Raw genomic sequence first — 22,457 nt, 5'->3', positions numbered from 1 at the left:
TTATAAACACTGGTTATTTCTGGCACATGTCTGATAGTGAAGATCAGGTGTTTGTCAAGCAGGATAACTGCGACTAATCGGATTCTAAACAATCATATGAACACAGTAATTAAGACTCATATGCAGAATATATATTCTGTACACATCTCTTTTTTTTTTAAACTGACAATAAATATTTGTATGGCATTTATAAATACAAGTCGGAGAACATACATGAACAGTTGAACAAGGCTCATTAAAAAGTACGATTTTTTTTTTTTTCTTCAGACGGTGAAACAATTATGACTGTGAGACATTAAGCAGGGGAATACTATGATAATAATGATAATAAAGTGTGGGTGGGGTGTTTAAACTGGGCACTCTGGTTAAGATACTGGTGGGATTTTGGCACCAAAATCATATTAAAAAGTCTTGTTGGGTTATTTATGGTCAATAAGAAATGAAAAGGACTTGCGATTAGTGTGATTTTACAGAGTTAAAAATTACAAAGTAGGGCTCCGACAGAGAAAATCATATCATTTTCACAAACTCTGACGCTGCAGTTAAAATTCTGATGATTGGTATACCCCCCTCACCCCCCCTCACCCCCCTCACCCTCCCTCCCTCCCTCCACAGAGCAACTAATCCAAAGTGAAGCACAACATGCAAACAGATCAAATTTTCCAGGAAAATCACTCCATCCAGATCACGCTGACCTCACACATAATCACTCAAACATTTTAGATAAAAAGCGCAGACTTTACTGACTCCACATTTCATGATTTATGGGTCATAATGACATCCTTCAAATATTCAAACAGTTACGGTAAGTCCAGCCGCAGGAATCGTTGACGATGAGCTGTAGGAGCTACATCGTGGGCGGGTTGAACAGTCTCTTATAACTGACTGTAACAGACAGAGACTGTAGATTGTAACGTTGCCAAAAAAAGATGAAAAAGGTGAGAATGTGTCTTATTTGGATACATTTTTCATTAACGCTTAATGAAGTGTGTATGCGATGAGGCTACAAATGCGAAATATAGGTGAGTGTGTGTGTGTGGCGGGCGGGGAGGTAGGACTAACAGTGATTACAGGATGAGCGACGTATGTTAAGGCTATAGCTGCCTAATGGGGGGAAGGTTCAGGGTGTCCAGAGCGCTGTGGTAGAGCTCTCTCAACGCTCTCAACAGATACAGGCGACAAAACATCTGGTTGAAGAGATGAGGCAACGGCTCCTGGGAAAAAAAAAAGAAAGGGAAGAGGTGATAATACGAAATGAAAATAAAGAGATTTCAGGACAGAGAGAGAGAGAAAAAGAGAGAGATAATAGATTGAATATTGCTGACCTCATAGTGAACTGGTGGGGTTTTTTTATGATTTTTTTGACGTTAGTAATCACATTCTGTCAGTGACAAAAAGTCGCCAGACGGGGCAATGGGCTATTACTACACTAATCTCTATATGGTGTAGGGAACACAAATTCACACGCACACAAACCCAGACGAATATATTTGTACAGACATTCACCCGCAATAATAAAGAGTTACTGTAACAGTTAACATCTCTTGTGCTTATAATAAATACGTCCTCACCCCGAGCACATGGACTCTGTTGTAGTACGAGCTGAAGTCTTTACTGAGAGACACCAGAAATTTACAGATCTGAGGAACAAAAACACACATACGAGTTACATAAACATCTCAACATCAGACTTTGGTTTAAGCCACTACTGATCACTAATTTGTTCACACCTGTTCAGTTTTAATATTGACTCTGGCTCCTCCCCCTTCACAGTCTAACGCCTGTCCTGATTGGTCCAGCAGCTCGGAGAACGGTATGAGGTAATTGAACAGGAGAAGCCACTCGCCCTGCCGGTCGAGACACAGAGACAGGATGTTAGGATGAAAACTGAAATGTTACAGCGAGGACTTTTATAAACTGGACAGTTTATAATAATGGAAAGAAAGAAAAATAAAAGCTAAAGGAATTAAAGGAGAGACAGAGAACAGAATCAAGTTTTACCTCTTCTTTGAGAGCAGAGAAGTCTAACTCAGAGCCATCAGGGATCTCTGGGTACAGACCTGCAGACAAAATACATAAATACAAATGCAAGCTTGTTATACAGTAAATAATAATCTTAAACTCTGTAGTGTATTTATTTTTCCATGTACACTTCTTACACTTTATGTAATATTTCTATAGGGCTGCAACTAACGACTATTTCATTCTTGATTAATCTGCTGATTATTTTCACAATAAGTTGATTTATCGTTTAAACTATGAAACGTTAAAAATAGTGAATGATGGCGTTCACAGTTTCTCAGAGGCCACAGTGATGTCTTCAGATTGGTTGTTTTGTCTATCAGTCTAAAATGTTAAGATGTTCAATTATCTGTCATATATGAAAAGGAAAAACAGCAAAACTTCACATTTGAGAAGCTGGAACCATCAAATATTTGTCACTTTTTGCTTGAAAAATGACCAAAACGATTATTCAATGACCAAAATAGCTGATGATTAATATTCTGACAATGCATAACGATGCATTGCAACTCTATACTTCTGTGAGTCTGACACACACATACAGGCTCCTGATATGTAAATGTCAGAATGTTTTTCACAGCACTGAAATGTCTGTGGCTTCAGTTTTCGTCCTACTTTTTAGTTTTGGCTTCTTTAGTGTAAAACACCAAATTTAGAACGACGACACAAAAATAGTTGTATTGTGAACTGTAGTCCCAACAATACTCTACATGTAATATATATTTATCATTCTTGTATGAATAGAAAATTGTATTATTTATCATTTCTGTGGCTTTTTAACATACATTTTAACATCATGTTAATTTGAGACATTAGTGCAATTCCCAGAAATACCTAAAACTAATGCGGAAAAGATTGTCCTGCATTTTACACTTTTTATTACGTTTATTGTTTATTTTTGTCTTCTGAGCTTCAGGGAACCTGCCAGACCACAGTGATCTGATTATCTGTAATGTTGTTGATCTGAGAAATGCAAAGCACGTCTCTCACCCTTCCCCACTCCTCTCTCGTAGCTGTCGAACAAAGTGTGCAGTCTGGCACAGTTATACATCACAAACACTCCTCCTCTCGGGCCTTTGGTGGACACACTTCCTTCCCTCTGGACGTCCAGTGTCACCTAAACAGACAGCTGTCAATCATTCTGACTCAACTAATTATGTCACAGAGGAAACTGCCATCAGTGTAAAAGGGACGTTTCTGCATGAACAGAATTTATAATTTAAAAACTTGTGAAGTCATATTATAATCACTATGGGGGGGAGGTCACACACTCGTGAACACACGCATAGCACATCAGCAGCTACATGACACATTCAGGTGCGAACGTGCAGCTGGAGACTCACAGGACTGGTGTGGACTGTTGACAGCAGCTCAAATCTGACGGTGGCAGAGGTCATGACCCTGATGATGTCATCCCACGTCTGACCTACAAGAGGAGGAGGCGGCAGCGGCATTCACCCCAATTAATTCACTTCATCTGTAGTTAATAGTAATTTGTATCAGTCAGTTTCAACACATACACTCTGCTGTTATATGCACACACACACACCTTCTACTTGATCTCCATACTTCATCTCTGAGGCCTCCTTCATTTGACCTCTTCTCAGCCTGGAGGAGAGTGGGAAGACAGAAACAATCGAAGCCTCATTTACACAGACGACTGGGCTAAAAACATACAGCTACAACACGAGGATGAAGAAAAGCACCATCAACGCCCACTAGTGTTCTTTAGATTAAATTTAATTAGAGCTGCAATTTTACAGTGCGGAGAAGAGCTCAATAAGAGTGTCTTTCGTGATAATAAACAGTATGTCTGGTGGAGAGGTGGGCAGGGTGAGTGGAGGCAGAGAAAGAGCTGTGATGGAAAAAGAGACGGGGAAGACGAGTGGACACGAGAGAGTGAAGAGGAAAGAGAAAACCTGAAGACAAAGAGAGAAAAATGATGACAACAGACAGAAGAGGAGAAAAAAAAAACATATCACTGAGCAAAGTCACAAAGAAAGTCTTACTGCAAGTACTGTGCAGCAGTGAGGTGAGAACCAGGAGTCTTCACAGGTCCACACACCAAATGTCTCTGCAAACACACACAGAGCACAACAGGTAAAAATAGGAACAAACTGCTCTAAATGATTGTGTGTGTGTGTGTGTGTGTGTTCGTGCGTCTGTGTGGATACCTGCGTATGTGTCGCTCCGCTGGCTCTCCACAGCATCGCAATCTGCTGCTGGCGGAATTCATCCTGACAAGAAGTTACATGTAACGCTGTTGCCATGGCTACCTATGAAAAAGGCAGCAAAGACGTCCATTTTTACATAAGAATTTTAAAAGGTGTATTTGAATCATCAAAGGTAGCAACAGGGGACAAACATCACTGTGTATCCATGTGTTGGTTCGTGTTTGCATAGTGCTGTATAAAGGCTTTGTATGTGAGTTCAGTGTGTTTGTGTGCTGCATATTTGCATGCATCTCACTGTGCAGTCGGCTGTGGCTGCGTCCAGTTGGGCCAGGTGGGAAACACTGTCTCTGTGCACTGAAACAGATAAGATATTAATCTGTTACCAGCAAATATACAGTACCAACAATATGTTATCCTGCTAACTTTTCTCTTACTTAAAGCTACAGTAACACATACAACACTTTATTAAAGGAATAGTTTGGCATTTCATAAAAGAGTTAGGTGATACCACTCACATATATGTCTATTAAGATATTTAGTCACTGGCCAGGCCAAGAAACAGTTCTAACAGTTCTAACTTTTTTCAGTATTTCCTTGAATAACCAGTAAATTGTTTCTTTTAAGAGATGTTGCTCTTGAGTTTTTTTAAATGCCATTTTCAAAGTTTTGAGAACTATAGGCTCCACCGTTTTGGGGTGGAAAGCAGAAATATCAGAAAAAGATATCTTGAAACCTCAGAACCAGAGGCTAGAAACCACCAGAGGTAAGTGAGAAATATGTTTGCCTGTAATTTGTGTAAACTGACTTTTTAAGTGATTTTAATGCTGGTCAGAGATAAATAAAGACATGAAGAACTAGAAGAAGGAAAAATAATGATAGTTTAACTGATGTACAACCTTTAAGTGGTCAATGGCAGCATCTCTGACTGCCTGATGTATATATATATGTATGTATATTGACATAATTTGACATAGTAGACCAGACAGAAAGATAGTTCTGCTTTTTAAATGACCAACATATCGTTATAATATAACCATTAACTGCAGAAAAAATGGACAGTAGTAGATTCTCAAAATAGTTGAATCAAACATTCCCCATGGTGGCCTCACCTGTGCAGGTGCCAAGACTGGGGTCATATCCCAGCAGCCCCTCCTCCTGGAAAACTCGTTTCAGGTTGATCCTGAGCGCTCCCTCATTCTCCCCGTCCTCTGCCTTCCTCCCTCCTCCTCCTCCGCTGGTCCTCCTGCCTCTCTCATTTTCCCTCTCTCTGTACGGGGAGTTCTCCAGCGCTTCCTGGATCTTCTCTTCACGCTGCTCATTAGTCCAGTTGGCCGGGGATGTCGGCCAATCGAGGCCCAGAGTTCGGAGGAAGGTGATGATGTCGCTGTCTTCGGGAAGCGTGGGGCAATATGACACTGAAAATCTGAGACAGGTAAGTAGATTTACATCAGTATGTTTCACCTCAGGCTGCAACTAATAATTATTTTCATCACTGATTAATCGATTAGTACAAAATATCCAAATATACTGGAAAATGTCCTTTACAGTTTCAAAAAGCCCAAGATAACATCTTCAAAATACTATTTTTGTCTGACCAACATTATTAAATCCAAAGATTTAGAATTTACACTGAGATAAAAGAGAAAAGCAACAAATCTTCACATCTGAGAGGCTAAAACCAGCAAATGTTTGACAGTTTTCCTTGATAAATGACAGTTAATGGGTTTTCCACATTTTTGGTGACTGATTTATTGTTTCAGCAATGCTGAAATGCCATGACAAAAAAATAAAAAAGAGAAAGAAAAGAGCGTTTTGTTATAGATGACAGTGAATCAAAGGGAATAGATGTGGAAGATTCATGAAAGGGAGTGTAAATGTGCTTTGTTTGTATTTTATTATAACAAACATATACATATATCTGCCCTACAGATCAAATGAGCATTTCCTTTCATATTTTCCACTCACAAGACCCTCCTGTAATGCTGGAATTTACCCCCAGACTCACCCCTGTTTTCTCAGCAGTGCCCCCATGTGGTCAGCCAACAGAACAGTCCTCAGCTGGCCCAGAGTCAGTGTGTCAGGAGTGGGTGTGTTGGGTTTAGGGTGCAAGGCAGGACAGTTGAGCACCACACAGCCCTGCCTCTGACCTGATGGTGTCAAGTACTCTGTGGCTCCACCCGCCAGGACGGCCCTGAAGGCTGCGGCCCGGTCCACCCTCACCCTCAGCCCTTCACCCATCACCTCCCCACCAGCCACAGGGAGAACCCCACTACCACGGAGGGACAAGACCCTGGACATCACTGCTGGAGGGACCTAGGTGGAAAAAAGGGACAGAGACATCAGGGATTCACATGCATGCAAGCATGAACACATTTATATGTGAGTGAGTGAAGAGAGACAGAAATAAGTGGAAAAGACTGATATTCAGGTAATGAGATGTGCATATACAGTATGTCAAGTACTAGAGATGGTCTGATACACTAGATTGGCATGAAATTGATATTGTAATATCTCATTTGAAAGGCGACATGTTAACTGTGGAAATTAGAAACACAGTAAACATGTTTGTTTTGGGGTTATTGATTTTTCAGCTCATATGCATATCTGAAAAGAATTGCTTGTTTCTCACATGCATATGTTGCTAATACTAAAATGAATATATTGTCAGTATCAGTGGGGAAAAAAGCAGATATTGTTATCTGCTTCAAACACTATCAGTGCATTTCTAGTGGGTAAACCCATCATGACAGGTTTATGTTGCAACACAATGCATGCAAAAACACCAAGCATCCTGGTGCATGGTGGATATTAGCATACAGGGTGTGCTGCTTGTGTTTTTACGCCACCACAGTTGCGGCTTCGTGTTTGCAGCTGTGCTGTGCCCCATATTGTATCTGTCACTCATGGGTTAATAATTACTGCCGCAGGCTGAGTGTCTGGTCGATCATGATGCGGCCTCTATCAGTCCAACGGTTTGTCTGTCTCGGTATCATTCAAACGTATTCTGGGTTTCGGGTTTTAGGTGTCTTTTGCTCGAAATTTGCGAAATTGAAGACAGCCTTCGCCTGTTTTTTCTAACGGGAGGTTGGAGTCAGCTGGGCGTTATAAAGCAGATAGTTCCGGTCCTCTGTTCTCATTGGCCGAGTCACGTTCTAAACCGTTAATATTAATGTGCACAACAACATCACACCTGCCTTTAGCTACAGCCCAAGAACTATACTGTTTGGCGGAAGAATCATTTGTTGACTTTCTCTCAAAATATTTAAGTTAGGTTAACTAGCTAACATTTAAAATAGCCGTTTAATGAGGTTGTAGTCCAGTGGCGAGTACTGTCTTTATAATATGTTTCGGTTAATCTAATTGAACGCAATTCGACGTAAAACACCGATAAATAAGAATTAAAGCCACTATAAATGCTGACAAACACAACAGGTATCAGTCAAACCAACCTGCCCGTCCGCGTACAGCGTGTGAAGCATCGTGGTCGGCGACAAGAAGTCCCTGTTTCGGAGGTTTTTAGCGCTGCTCTCCTTAAACCAAAGCTTCTCCGGGTCAGGGAAGATCCTGTCGCCGCTTCCCTGGCTGGAATCGGGGACATTTTCACGTTTCCCCCGCAGTGCTGAGCTCAGCGCCCGGACTGTAGGGGTGATCCGGAGGGGCGAAGACTGCTCGATATTCTCCATCACCACCAACAACACAAACAGGTGAGCTTGCTACCAGGCTATCAGCACATCCCCGCCATGCTCCTGTTTTCTGTTACAATTTGTTCACCCTGGTGTGTCCTGATCCAGGCTATTGTAAGCCTCAACGCTGCACAATGACAGTCGATGTTGCAGCAGTACGGTTGATAACTGATCGATGTCAGATATTGGCTGTAAAGGAGGACTGCATTGGCTGTTTTTTCCCTTTGCGGAACCAGTGAAGCGCAATCTGTGTTTCTTCCGAGGTGAATATCCGTGTTGGACCAGTGGATTACACCTAATAGCGCCTTCCAGTGTGTGGCAGAGTAACTGCAACCTTAACTACACTTAAAAGTAGCCTCATGTGGACACATACATGTCTGTCCAGATCATAGACTGTATATGAGGATCTATATATACAGTCTATGGTCTGATGCTGTTTTCCTGGTTTATGGTAGACCCCATAATGAATGATAATCTTAATGCTACAGCATACAGTCATATTTTACATTAGTGTGCTTTCAACTGTGTGGAAATAGCTTGGGAAAGACCATACCACTATAAACAACAAGAAGTGTATAAAACATATGAGTGCATGTATGTATGTAAAGTGCAGTATGTGTGTGCGTCCTACCTATAATATATGAATAAATATCTATATGTATGTATATATACGTATATGTTTTCTTATGTATGTTTGTGTGACATCAGGCAGGCTGCAAGCTGGTGGTCTAATGGAAAAAGCTCTCTGGACAGGAGCAGCTGAAACAGACCATGGTCAGGGTTGCTGGGGTACAACACACAAAACAAACTAAATGTTGCACATTTTATAGATCAAATGATTAATTGAGAAAATAATCGTCAGATCAATCAAGAGTCATCATTAGTTGCAGTCCGAGCAGATAATAGATTATCAATAATGTGTTATCTCAAATGATAGGTTTACAACTTTTGAGGTCTGTCTAATGTCTAGTTTACAGCTTACATTAAGTGGATTTCTTCCAAAGTTACAACATTTTTAGTGCAAATTTCCCTCTCTTTGTTACTGTCTTTACACTGCTGTTCAACAGGGAAACACTGCCCTGGGAAACAAAAGTGGAATGTAAATCTTTGAGCAATTGTGCCTTTAAACTGCTACCATTTGCTATATTAGTTATTTACTAACAAGTAATTATAATGTGTTACATATTTTAATGTAACATTATACAAAATTGCAATAAGTAACAATATTATTTAATAGTATAGATTATGGGACGGGTTCAACATTTTTAAGTCTGTCTTAAAGCAATAGTCAGGTTCCCAAATGAACATTAAAAAAGGTTTTGCTTGTTGTAATTATTCCTCCTGTTCATACTGACAATTAAAAGATTAATTCCTAATACACTTTTAATGTAGGTGACAGGGGACAATTCTTTGGTGCAAAAATATATTCAAAAGCTTATCTGAAGCTAATATGAGGCTTCCGCCGTCAAAATTGGCCAAATCAAGTGGACATATTCTGAGTCTTTTTAGTACAACATTAAAAGTAATTTTTAGCTACAGTGAAAGAGCCATAATAGACGATCTTTGAACACGTCCTCTTCCGGCATAGAAATATGACGTTAGCGGCGCAAATATACAAGGGAGGTGTTTGAGTTGAGATAACAGTTTATTGAGTTGAGACGTTTCAGTGCCTGATTTTTTTATTCCACAAAGAGAAGATGCACAACTGGCAGGAGAATGAAATTAAAGAACTTTTGACCATCCGGGGGTCGGAGGCGATCCGTAACCAGATCACGGGGACGGCGAAGGACTCTGTTGTTTACAACAGGATGACCAGACTGCTGGCGGAGAGGGGGGTGTACAGGTCGCACATGCAGGTGATCAGCAAACTGAAGGCGCTGAGGAAGCAGTACACCAAGTACCACCAGCAGAAGACCCGCTGCGGGAGCGCCCGCGTCGACTGGCCGTTTTATGAGCAGTGCCACCGGGTTTTCTCAAACGCGCCCGCAGGAAACCCGGTTAAGCGGAACCGGAGTCCTAGCCCCCCGCCTGCACCCACATCTCCATCACCACCTCCTCAACCACCGCCTGCCGTCAGCGAGGAGCATCAGGAGGTTGTCGTCAGCCTCTGGGACGAAGTTGACGACGGGGAGATCCACAAACATCTGGGTCCAGTGGAGGCGGAGGACGACGAGGAGCAGTACAGCTCATCAGAGCACTTACAGCCCATCAGTAAGTGTCTGTTTATTATTATACCTGGATGACGTGCAGGGTCATGTGACCTGAACTCCCGAGTTGGGGTTTAACAGCATTTATTTATTTTGACAGAACCCAAGTCATTTTAAATGCTTCAAAACTAATTCTGACTCACAAAAACCACAGATAAGAACCGTCCCAGCTAAGATTTAGACGTTTGAACGTCCAATCAAGACGTCCTGTACTGGTTCAGAAATAGTTCCAAAATGGAAATTGTGCTGACGTCCTGGACGTTACCTGGCCATCAGCTGGACGTCCTTCCTGGCCAAATTTGTCGTTATCACCAGTGGTCCTATTCATCTATTGTGCTAAAGTTTATGTAGTGTGAATTCTGCAGCTTTATACATCCTATATATCCAGATTAACAACTTAATATGCTATATGTTCTAAAATGGTCCAATCAACGTCCTGTCTGACCTGGACGTCAGTTATACATCTCAACAATGTGTCGCTTTCAAAATAATCCTAATTTAAAAAATTATATATAACCAAACACATTGAGTGTCGTAGTTAATACAAGGCAGATGCATCATTTTTACAGAAACACTGAGTCACTATTGACGTGCAACAGTATTTTATTTGGATAAATAACACAGAAAAAGATGATCATCAAAAGTACAGTTTCTTGTAGATAATCTAACAGTTTGAACTCTTATCTCTTTTAATTCCATCTGATTCACTTTTCTCCAGTTTCCACTGAGGCTGCAGCAGGCTAATGCTAATGCTAACTCCAGGATGTAAACAGTCGCTGACAGTCCTCGTCGGGAACTCTGTAAGGAAAACAGAGGCTCTAAGTCATTGAACTTTTCATCAACATGAGCGTTACGGAATATACACGCCAACATAAAAGCAAACCTACCCAACAGCTTTATCTCTGCTCCGTTTCTGTCCTGTTTCTGTTGCTTTCAAACTACTCAGCAAGCAGGCGCAGTACTCAACTCTCGTGCTGAACTTCGCGTATTCTCGCGAGACGATGCTTCGCTCATTTCAAACACGAATGACCAAAAGTATAAAGATTATACGTCCATGATGAAGTTATGTGACTCAATAATAAATCCTTCGTAACTTTTATTTACCCAGATGAAACTCACATCATTGCTTAACAGTTAAAAAATGATTATGGCCAATGACATTGATTTTATGTGCAGAGGACGTCTTTTTATCTGCTCTCAACCTATTTTTAGGATTTTAAAATAAAGTTTTTGTATGAAAATTACAAAATAAAACACACATAGGTGTGTTGCACAGCAAAACTTTGAGAAGTATTTGAAGTGTTTTTGAAGTCAGGTCCAGGTTGGACATGGAAAGGTAGATCAGTCAGGTGGGTAAACATGATTGTCTGCTCTTGTTCCTATCCGGAGCTACAAACATGCAAATGTATGTAACGTAGCTTAAACACACATTATATCATTGATATATGATATATTGATATGACTCATCAAATAAACTTCAACTAGTTGATTATTTATCATAGTCATTGTTTTATTTCAAGTCCAGTCTGTTAAAACACAGATAAATCCTGTTACTGACAGGCTGCTCTCTGTCTTTGTCTTCTAGCGTACACGGTTCCATCTAAGAAAAGGAAAACAACGGTGATGGAGCAAGTCTCCACGTTGGTGTCGGCGACGGTCACCCAGCTCAGAGAGATGGACGCCGCCATGCAGGCGCAGGAGGACGCACGACTGCAGAGGTTAATGGACCATGAGAAGGAAATGCAGAACAATCTAATGAGTCAGCTCACAGCCATGCATGAAAGGATCAGTCGAGAAAACCACGAGAGACACCTCGAGCTGGTGGACAGGATACTCTCCAGGTTCCCCTCACCTTCAGCACCTTCGGGCCCCTGACTGACTCTTCCTGTGTGAATGACAGCAACCTACGACAGGATTATTCAGGTCCAGGGAACACTTCTGTCTCTCTCCTCCTCCAGCTGACCAGTGCCTAAACCCACACTCCTATTTACTTGATAAAATATTTGGTTTTCAACTAACCAGGGACCCATTGCTGGCCATCTTTGGGACCATCTCAGAAGCAGTGATGAGCAGGAAAAAGATAAACTTACTGCATATACGTCTTGCAGCAGCCAAGAAAGCAATAACACTGAGCTGGCTGAAAAAAGACCCACCAACCTATGACACATGGCAGTCAGTAGTTAAAGGAATAAAAAAAATAATTTTCATGTCGAGACTGCAAGATGCACAATTCACAGACCAATGATCACCTTGGCTAGAAGTGATGGGGCAGGCATGGAGATAAGCGTGCTTGGGAAACTTTTGCATTTCATCAATTTATATTGTAAGTAGCTTTCTGGTGATGTGTTGGGTAATTGCGGCTGCTAACGTAAGTGTTATGGTTTTTATATTTTTGGTGTGTATATTACTTATTTTTTGTTTGTTGTGCCTGTTTTTATTGGGTAACTAATGTTTTTATAAAGACACTTTTTCTGGATAGTGTTGTCCCATATAAGTGATGAGGGCAATGGATGACAGTTGAGATGAAGATCTGTATGTGTAGGGGTGTGTGTTTGAATATGTGTGTGGGTGAAAGTAGAGGTGAAGCATGCAAACTGGTTGATCGAGAGAATGAATGATGAAAGAGTTGATTATAAATAGTTGGTTGGGTTGGGGAAGTGGTGTAAAATTGGGAGGAGAGGGACAGGGAAGTAAAGGAAATCGATACAGACACAAGTTCTGGATTTCTACTTAGTAGAATTTAAAAGGAAAAATGTAAGAACTGGGATGTGTGTTTGTTTAACTTTGCCCAATAAACATAAAGTTGGAAAAAAAATATCTGCTCCACTTAATGTCTTGCTTTCTTTTCTCATCCTCCTTTTTCTTTCTCTTTCTTTTTTCACTCTCGGATAGATAATTCCTCTATTTTTCATAGTGATCAATGCAAACAAACCTGCGTCTATGATTCACAGAGACACCAATAAGATGGGACCCCTTAGTGGGGGGGTTCCTAGTACTGGTTGTCGCTACAGTGTACTGTACTGTAGTTAAGGGGGATTCCCACATTTTGAGACAGTGTAAGTCAGCCCTCTGGGGGGCCTCCTTATGTTGGGGGCCCTAAGCAGGTGCTTATGCGTCAGGCTGGGTGTGCCTGCACAGATCCCTGACCTCAACCTCAACACCTTTTAGGATGAACTGGAATGCTCACTGCAGCCAGGCCTCATCACCAGGCTAATATCAGTGCCGGAGCTCATGAAGGGCTGTGAGTAATATCACTGATACTGCTACTGGTTTCAAGTTTCAAGTTTCTTTATTGTTATATCTCATTACACAAGTATAAACGTGTAAAAATCTCCTTAACAATGCAGTAAGGACAAAAAAAAGAAATATTTAAAATAGTAAAAGCAATAGTAATAGATAAAAGAGTATAAACAACAAGAAGAGTATATAACATATGAGTACATGTATATGTCAAGTGCGGTATGTGTGTGTGTCCTACGTATAGTATGAATAAATATCTATATGTATATATTATATGTGTTTGTAAGTATATGTATTCTTATGTATGTGTGTGTGACATCAGGCAGGTCGTCAGTGTCATTGTTCATAAGCCTGTTGGCCTGGTGGAAAATTATGTCCAGACGGTAGCAGCTGAAAAAAGTCCATGGTTGAGGTGGCTGGGATCTTTAATAATCCTTACTAATAATAATAATCTTTAATAATACTGGTTTTCTCCAGTATTCATTTTTGCTGTTTTCTTAGTTATATGGTATTTAAAGTGAATATCATTTGTTTTTGTTTGTTGCACAAACAAACAGAACAGACAAGGGCCGACCATTGGACAGCCTTCAACTGACTCAAGGCGACCCTCACTGAAGCCCCCAATGCCCAACAGTCCTTCATCGTGGACACTGATGCCAGCAACGTGGGGATTGGGGCTGTCCTTTCCCAGTGGGGAGGAGATGGAGAGCTTGACATGGCCTGCTTCAGTCACGCCCTTAGTTGGGGGGAAAAGAACTACTGCATCACCTGATGCGTGCTGCTAGTAGTGGTCCTGGCACTACGGCACTTCTGGCCATATTTATGCGGCAGCCACTTTCTCCCCTGCACCGATCACGCCTCTCTTACCTAGCTCCAGAACTTTAAGCACCCTGAGGAACAAGTGGCCCACTGGCTGGAGGCCCTTCGAGGATATGACTTTGAAATCCAGCATCGGGTGGGGTGACATCATCGTTCTCCCGGCACCCCTGTGCAGCACTGGAGTGCCACTAATGCCAGCAACAAGAGGAATGGGACCAGATGATGCCAACGGTGGCGGCTGTCCACACTGCAACAGCAGGAGGCTGACATGACCCTGGCACTGGTGAGAGGCTGGCTGGAAATGGGACGGCAACCTGACTGGACAGAGGTGTCAGCACTGGGGCTAAATCTTTTAATGGTCTAGTAAAACCTTTTTTAATCTTCATTTGGGAACCTGACTATTGCTTTAAGACAGACTTGAAAAACTGTGAACCTGTCCTTTAATCTATAGCATCAAATAATATTGTTACTTATTGCCATTTTTTATCATGTTTTATTCACTTATGTAACACATTATAATTACTTATTGATAAATAACTAATATGGCAAAAAGTTTATGTGCATAATTGTTTTAAATATTTACATTAAAAGTAATTTTTAGCTACAGAGTGAGTGATCCAGATTAGACGATCTTTGAGCACGTCCTCTTCCGGCACAGAAATATGACGTTAGCGGCGCAAATATACAAGGGAGGTGTTTATAATAAGTTGAGACGATTCCGCGACGGATTTTTCCACAAAAGAAGATGTACAATTGGCAGGAAAATGAAATTAAAGAACTTTTGACCATCCGGGGGTCGGAGGCGATCCGCAACCAGATCACGGGCACGGTGAAGGACTCTGTAGTTTACAACAGGATGACCAGACTGCTGGCGGAGAGGGGGGTGTACAGGTCGCACATGCAGGTGATCAGCAAACTGAAGGCGCTGAGGAAGCAGTACACCAAGTACCACCAGCAGAAGACCCGCTGCGGGAGCGCCCGCGTCGACTGGCCGTTTTATGAGCAGTGCCACCGGGTTTTCTCAAACGCGCCCGCAGGAAACCCGGTTAAGCGGAACCGGAGTCCTAGCCCCCCGCCTGCACCCACACCTCCATCACCACCTCCTCAACCACCGCCTGCCGTCAGCGAGGAGCATCAGGAGGTTGTCGTCAGTCTCTGGGACGAAGTTGACGACGGGGAGATCCACAAACATCTGGGTCCAGTGGAGGCGGAGGACGACGAGGAGCAGTACAGCTCATCAGAGCACTTACAGCCCATCAGTAAGTGTCTGTTTATTATTATATCTGGATGACGTGCAGGGTCATGTGACCTGAAGTCCCGGGTTGGAGTTTGACAGCATTTATTTATTTTGACAGAACCCAAGTCATTTTAAATGCTTCAAAATTAATTCTGACTCACAAAAACCACAGATAAGAACCACCCCAGCTAAGATTGAGACGTTTGAACGTCCAATCAAGACGTCCTGAACTGGTTCAGAAATAGTATTTATTTATTTATTTATTTTGACAGGATCCAAGTCAGTGGCCCTGAAAGTGGGGTCAAGGGACCCCCAGGGGTCCTTGAGGGGGTTCCAGGGGATTCCCAGCAATCATTTAATTTATTTTCATCATAATTCCATCTGTAAGTAACACAGTGAGAGAATGTATGACTGTTTCGGTCATGGGTTTTATACGCTATGTAGTAAAACATCTAAAGGCAAGAATCTTATCAGATGGGGGACCTTGGGATAAAATCTGTGGTCTAATTTGCATCAGTTTAGGGGTCCTTGATGTGGAAAAGATTGAGAACCACTGATCCACGTCATTTCAAAAGCTGTATAAACGTCATTCTGACTCATAAAAACCATAGATAAGGAGAACCATGACTCAAAACATTGACCTATAATGATTGAACTATAACTGGCATGTTTGCACATCACACACAAAAAGGAAACCTTACCAAGAGCCTTATCACCTCCACGGACACCTTTCAGTTAACAATCTTCATGCTGAGAAATCTGATGGGTAGGTTGCTGAACATGGATCTTATATTGGCCCATAAATATGCTGGTTTGGTTGCTGCACCAGTCTCTGTACAGCGTCCCAGCTTTGTCTGGAAACCCACTCACCATGTGCTATGACTAGGCAAAAACTTGACACATCAGTTCTTAGCAACAGTATACCAAACTGCCTGAAGGAAACTATTAACTCTTATCAAGTGGAGTCATCAAAACATTTCAGAAACCGCTGAAGTTGTGCACTGCTGCCACAGAACGAGTTAGTCTTTCTACCCTTTAAAGATACTAAAGTTATGTGTAATGAAACATGTTTGTTTTGCTTAAATTCTCACAAGATAACTCCAGAATTTGTGGTGAGTTAAATCCCACATATGAGCTAGTAATCGTTTGGTCCGATTGATTAAATCTTTAAACAAAACCTTAATTAAACAAAAAGCCTCATGTTTATGTGAATACTGTTTTTGTCTAGTTTTGATCATAGTGCGTTCTCTGGTCAAGTGGGACAGTCACAGCCAATTCATATGTTTAACTCATTTTCTTGACCTTGCTGTAATGAGCATCATATGGAGACGACACACAGATCAGTCAGGTGGGTAAACATGATCGTCTGCTTTTTACTGATGTAACTCTTGTTGCTATTCGGAGCTACAAACCTGCAAATGTATGAAATGGAGCTTAACATGATATATATTGATATGACTCATCAAATAAACTTCAACTAGTTGATTATTTATCATAGTTATTGTTTTATTTCAAGTCCAGTCTATTAAAACACAGATAAATCCTGTTACTGACAGGCTGCTCTCTGTCTTTGTCTTCTAGCGTACACGGTGCCATCTAAGAAAAGGAAAACAACGGTGATGGAGCAAGTCTCCACGTTGGTGTCGGCGACGGTCACCCAGCTCAGAGAGATGGACGCCGCCATGCAGGCGCAGGAGGACGCACGGCTGCAGAGGTTAATGGACCACGAGAAGGAAATGCAGAACAATCTAATGAGTCAGCTCACAGCCATGCATGAAAGGATCAGTCGAGAAAACCACGAGAGACACCTGGAGCTGGTGGACAGGATACTCTCTAGGTTCCCCTCACCTTCAGCACCTTCGGGCCCCTGACTGACTCTTCCTGTGTGAGTGACGGCGGCCTACGACAGGATTATTCAGGTTTAGGGAACACTTCTGTCTCTCTCCTCCTCCAGCTGACCAGTGCCTAAACCCACACTCCTTTTATTTTCACTGTATTTTTCAATAATGTAAGAAAAAATAATTCACTGACATCATCTCTCCTTTGCCTTTAAACTCAACACTGTTCACACTACAGCTCTTCACGCTCTAATCTGATTCGCTGCTCGTACAATAACTAACAGTGGAGCTGAAAACACACGAGTGCAGAGGAACAATAACAAAACACTATTTTAAATGGAGCAATGCACTTTAATAGTCTACTGCATCACCATTGTTCCACTTCCCAAAACAAGCTGTAAAATGCATATTATAATGTAAGTTTTGCACGCGATATACAAAAAGAAAAAATCTAAATTCAAGAACTATAAAGCCCAAATGAAGAAGTCATTTTAATCGGCTCCTAGACTATGACTTAGTGGATCTATAATTGTGTAGAGAATATCAAAACATAACCAGTAATTGAAAGACATGTTACATATTACACCTTTTTATGACTCCACTGACTCAAAACATGCTTTGAAATCATTGAATGTGTGAATTAACTAAACTATGACAAGAGTGTTCAGATGTTTAGAGTCTATGTGGTGCAGATCAGGCTTGATTTAAAAAAAAAAAAAAAACATGAGATCTGTGTCATGTGAGGCTGAAAATCTAAAATTGAAGACTTAACACCCACAGTGTGATCATAACCTTCAGTTAGCAGCAGAGAGCAAAACTATGTCCCAAAAAATGTACCGGAGTATCTGACATATGGATGGGTGTGTTCCTCTTATCACCTCAGCTCAGCTCAGCTCAGCATGCTTGTGTGAAATGAACTAAACTCCTTAGCAAATAAAAGCATTGTTGTAATACGGTGTTGAGAGAAAGCGTTGCTGTGTCAAACACTGATGTAAATATGTTTCAGTTAATGCTCCCCGGAGGGAGAAGAAACCAGAGTAAGCTATAACAACACCACTGCAGAAGAAGAAGAAGAAGAAGAAAAGCTGCTCTTCAGTGGTTCATGAGTGGTTGTGTGTCTGTAGCACAGGTCATAAATATCGTATGGTGATGGTTATTGTAAGAATAATGTACTGATACAGTTTAAATTTCAAGTATTTATTTGAAATATCCACATATACAAATACTACACAGTTAGATAACAGACTGAGGACTTAAAATAATTCACAGAGGGCCCAGAAGACGCAGTTATAGGTGTCATTCTTGGCTGACACGAAATTCCCGGTTGCGTTCCCTCTTGTTAGCAATCCGGGAGAAAACGTGTCATTGAGGAAAAACACCTGCTGCATCAGGCAAATTAAGAGTCATTACACATCAGTGCTCCCTGCTCAACATGGCAATAAAGCAGTAAAAGAAAGATTACTGGCTTAGTTTCACTTTCCTTATGTGTTTGACAGAAACAAAACTCCACCTTAAATAGATCATGAGTATTTGAAGCAGTGAGCAGTTAACGCTACTGTAGCTTTTATGAGTCAGAGTGGGAACACTAAAGGTTTAAGAAGCTGAGATATGTATTTTTACTGTAGATATTTTAATACTGTTATGAGTGTTTTACTGTTTTAAGTTTGTTTTTCCTTTGTGGAACAATAAAGTTTTTACTGGAAAGAGCGTGAAGTAATTGTCAAAAGTTAAAAGTGAGGACGTGATGAATGACTCGTGGTAGGAAGTAGGATGCCCTGTTCCCGGATCTTCTCGCTGATGAAGGGTGAAGTGTTTGCCATCAGCCTGTCTGCTCAGGATGTCCTGTGCATCGTGGGATGGAAACGGACCCCATAACCAGCTGGAGCTCAGAATCACAGCTGCATTATGGGTTCCGTTACAATCCCACCCACCAAAACGAGCTTTGGGTCCACGCTGGGATCTGGTCAGGACAGCACAGCTAAAAAAAAAAGAAAAAAAATATGGTTAGAAACAGTTAGAAAAAGTGGGACTAATGGACCAGAATTTTATAATTTTCTAGGAGAAAAAAAAACACACACATCCTACATCTCCGCTGTATCAGATCCTAGAAAAATATGAAAAAGTTTCCATGCAGTTCTGTTAGTCACAGCTTTTCAAAGTAAAACATGATAAGATAAGTAGCATGTGTTCGAAAAATGTGAATAGAAAGAAGTGACGTGCAAGTAACCATTTATGAAATCACATCATGTTTGATTTACAGATAGTATTTCCTGTATTTGATTGATACGGGGCAGCATTTTCTTCTGTACAATAACCATGTCGCAATAATAACTTTTTAACTTTTGAAAACAAACATTAAATAAAAATGGCATAATATTGGATTGGGGGTTTATTTTTTTTTTGTAATTTGGGTAGACTGACCCTTTAAATCCTGTTTTATGCAGCAGTAACAAGGCTTTAAACGTGCTGCATTAGTTGTGGGTGTCTGACCATAAACTACAGTTCAAATGAAAACAAAGGTCTCTTCCCACTTTCAGTAAGCTGTTATGTTAAATGATAATAAGGCATCGACTTCCTCTGCTCACTTTGTTTTTCCCGTCCTGATATGACCTTATTTCACATGATCAGTAATGATTCACATAATCTAATCGTACTCTGTAACATGTGGTTTTAATTACATTTGATTTGACTCTCAGATTCTCGTTTTGAGTCGTGTACTGATTGTGATGTAAGTGGCAGCGGTTTAGCTTTAGCTTTTTGTTTAAAGCGGATGCTCAGTGAGAAAATATTCTTTTGTATTAGGTTTTATTTCATGAATTATTTGTGTCACTTTTCTGCTGCTGGAACATTATTTAACGACAGCTGCAGAAACATAATTGTTAACAGGTTTGAGGGAATCCACTTAAAACAAGACATCTATCCAAATTATCTGTAATTTATCGGTTTTAAACTCACTCTTGAGTGAAACCACAAAATTACAAATCAAGCAGAGTCAGATTTGGTTAAGTATCACTGAAAAGAAGGTTTTATATGTGCAGTACTGTGTGAATATCCAAAAGTTGCCTGATTAAGAAAAGATGCTCATGATCAAATAAAAAGAAAATTTAAAAAAAACAATGAAGTAGTAAAAACCAGACTAAATATTGTAAAATGATGATGGCAAAAAGCTTCTTTCTCTTGTTACTTTAGTCTTTTACAGAATGGATCAAATTCTATTTTCTTAATTTAGATAAACCAGAGTTTTATTGTGTTTCCTGGTCAAACCTTATTGAAAATATTTTATCTAAGAAACTAATAAAAGTTTACAAGAGATGACATGAATCTGTAAGGAAAAAGTGGGATTATTATTATTTTTTTAGTAGCAAATCCTCTAAAAGGTTTACTGTAAAAGCACTCTGTGAACCACAAACCTTGCACCTTCTACACGACTCAGGAAAATGTACAAAGTTCAAATATTTAACAGCACACTGACAGCTTCTGCTTTTGAAACACTCATATTAAATCTCTATCTTCCTTTTTTTCCAAGACCGAACATCAAATATTTTAACAGGAAATGTTGACCTGTCACCAACTGTGTGACACGTACATAAACTTCTGTGTTGCTGCTCCGTCTTGAAAAACCTGTTGTGAGTTATCTTGCTGGGAGAAAAAGAAAGCAAGCGAAAAGGGGCACGGGAGGTCAGCGTGACAAGGAAGAGCTGATAAAACGATAAAAGGAAGGAGAGAGCTGAAAAAAAAAATTAAGGAAGAGATTTACATATAAGGACTCCCCCTGTAGAAAAGACTTGAGACACTGATCTGAAAAGCTTGCTTAAACTCTCACGTCGTCAAAAAAAACAAGAAAAAACCAAACTTTGTAGGGAAAAAAAAGAGTTATTTAAACAAAGACGACTTTGGTTAAGTGACAGAAGCTCCTTTATACTTTCAGTTTGTCAGTTGTACCTTCAACCGTCGATAAGAAAACCACAATCCTCTCTAGATTTCTTACAGTGAGAGGAAAGATGAAACAAACACTTTCATTACAAGCAATAAAACAAGGATTTTACACGAAGAAAAAAAGGACACAGTTTAAAAGCTAGAGTAGGGACAGAGAGGGAGGCTGGGTGAGGACTGTCATTTGGAAACAAAACCAGTGGAATGAAAGCAAAGTGAAAGCACACAAGGAGCCGGCAAGACTCTTGTATGAGTTATTCACACTTATAAAAGAGAGTTTACGGGAAAAAAGTGTCAAAAAATCCTCCAGCTTACCAACATCAGTGAGCGGTGTGTCCTCCGCTGCAGTCCCGTCTGCCAACAGCTCCGGGAGTCCAAACTTCCTCTTTAAATACTCTAGAGATTCATTTCACTTTCACTTCTCCTGATCAGACAAAACTCCTCCTTTCCTTCCTTTATCCACTCCCTCCCCGCCTCCTCTCCCTGCTGGAGAACGACAACAGCTATCTTGTCCTTTTTTAAAAAAATATTTATGTTTCAAATACACACTAAGTGAACATAAATGCATATTTTTGTAAGATTGTTCACATTTTTACAGTTTTATCTGTTAGTTAGTGAAGAAAATGCATTTTAATTCAGCACTAAGCTGTCATGTGACATTTGCTTCCAGTTAATGTATTAAACCTGTACTGATTACATAGAATTTGAATTAAAAGTGTTCATATATGATGAGAAATGTAGACATTTATATGCTCTTGTATTAATAACTACAGGACAGACATGAGGAGTAAAATTGTTTAATTATGTGACCTGATCCCTGTTTGTCTTAATGGTTTTGTGTTTTGACTAATTATTTTAGTGTCTTGACTATTTGTTTTATGAAGTTATTTAGCTTTTGCAAGTTCTTGCATTTTTTTAAAGGATCAATTCACCCAAATAACAAAAAAACATATTTTATCATTTACCTGCAGCAGTATCTGTGTATGCAGATAGTTTTGTTTTTATCTGCTGAGTTAAGAGATAAAATTTCAACAGCCGTGTGTCATTCCAGAAACAAGACTGGACAGAGAGAAGTTTTCACTCAAAATACTTGATGCAAAAGAAAACAGTCCCGATGAAAACTGTTGACAGTGTTTACTGAGGAATAATCAGACAAACAAGGACTTTGGCTCTGGAGAGAGACGCTGGTGTTTCAGTGCCGTGAACAACACAAACTAAATTCTAGAAAATATCTCAAAACCTGCTCAAATAAAACCAAAGCGCTCTGAGATATCACTAGATGTACGGGGGAAAATATTGTTTTT

General features: G+C 40.4%; 3 protein-coding genes across 4 annotated transcripts; 2 read left to right on the top strand and 1 right to left on the bottom strand.

Annotated features, from left to right (window-relative positions):
• Positions 1-608: 608 nt before the first annotated feature.
• Positions 609-7,990, bottom strand: dalrd3 (DALR anticodon binding domain containing 3). Of its 2 annotated transcripts, none has more exons than XM_042408996.1 (13): positions 7,646-7,990; positions 6,202-6,509; positions 5,306-5,619; positions 4,492-4,550; positions 4,197-4,298; positions 4,032-4,096; positions 3,572-3,630; positions 3,366-3,448; positions 3,013-3,139; positions 2,002-2,060; positions 1,731-1,847; positions 1,572-1,640; positions 609-1,214 (listed from the first exon to the last, which is right to left on the bottom strand). In XM_042408996.1, exons 1-13 carry the CDS (start codon positions 7,877-7,879, stop codon positions 1,095-1,097), a joined length of 1,716 nt encoding a protein of 571 aa, XP_042264930.1. In that variant the 5' UTR covers positions 7,880-7,990; the 3' UTR covers positions 609-1,094. The 2 variants fall into 2 exon arrangements, with proteins under 2 accessions (XP_042264930.1, XP_042264932.1); XM_042408998.1 differs by lacking the exon at positions 7,646-7,990 and adding an exon at positions 7,116-7,227.
• Positions 7,991-8,635: 645 nt separating this feature from the next.
• On the top strand, positions 8,636-12,894 carry LOC121895634. Its single transcript, XM_042408999.1, has 3 exons — positions 8,636-8,668; positions 9,577-10,090; positions 11,672-12,894. Exons 1-3 carry the CDS (start codon positions 8,651-8,653, stop codon positions 11,959-11,961), a joined length of 822 nt encoding a protein of 273 aa, XP_042264933.1. The 5' UTR covers positions 8,636-8,650; the 3' UTR covers positions 11,962-12,894.
• Positions 12,895-14,763: 1,869 nt separating this feature from the next.
• LOC121895635 lies at positions 14,764-18,176 on the top strand. Its single transcript, XM_042409000.1, has 2 exons — positions 14,764-15,404; positions 16,964-18,176. Exons 1-2 carry the CDS (start codon positions 14,891-14,893, stop codon positions 17,251-17,253), a joined length of 804 nt encoding a protein of 267 aa, XP_042264934.1. The 5' UTR covers positions 14,764-14,890; the 3' UTR covers positions 17,254-18,176.
• The last annotated feature ends 4,281 nt before the right edge of the window (positions 18,177-22,457 follow it).

Source organism: Thunnus maccoyii, chromosome 4 (genome assembly GCF_910596095.1).
Source record: "Thunnus maccoyii chromosome 4, fThuMac1.1, whole genome shotgun sequence".
Taxonomy (NCBI): domain Eukaryota; kingdom Metazoa; phylum Chordata; class Actinopteri; order Scombriformes; family Scombridae; genus Thunnus; species Thunnus maccoyii.
Note: the sequence above shows the minus strand (reverse complement) of the source record. Positions and strands in the feature narration are given on the sequence as shown.

Excerpts from the sequence above, each read along its gene's own strand:
- dalrd3 (XM_042408996.1), bottom strand. The coding sequence starts at position 7,879 with ATGGAGAATATCGAGCAGTCTTCGCCCCTCCGGATCACCCCTACAGTC. Across the intron at positions 3,140-3,365 it reads CAACAGTCCACACCAGTCCT|GTGACACTGGACGTCCAGAG; the intron begins GTGAGTCTCCAG and ends CTGTCTGTTTAG. Across the intron at positions 2,061-3,012 it reads CGAGAGAGGAGTGGGGAAGG|GTCTGTACCCAGAGATCCCT; the intron begins GTGAGAGACGTG and ends TTTTGTCTGCAG.
- LOC121895634 (XM_042408999.1), top strand. Across the intron at positions 10,091-11,671 it reads AGAGCACTTACAGCCCATCA|CGTACACGGTTCCATCTAAG; the intron begins GTAAGTGTCTGT and ends TTTGTCTTCTAG.
- LOC121895635 (XM_042409000.1), top strand. The coding sequence starts at position 14,891 with ATGTACAATTGGCAGGAAAATGAAATTAAAGAACTTTTGACCATCCGG. Across the intron at positions 15,405-16,963 it reads AGAGCACTTACAGCCCATCA|CGTACACGGTGCCATCTAAG; the intron begins GTAAGTGTCTGT and ends TTTGTCTTCTAG.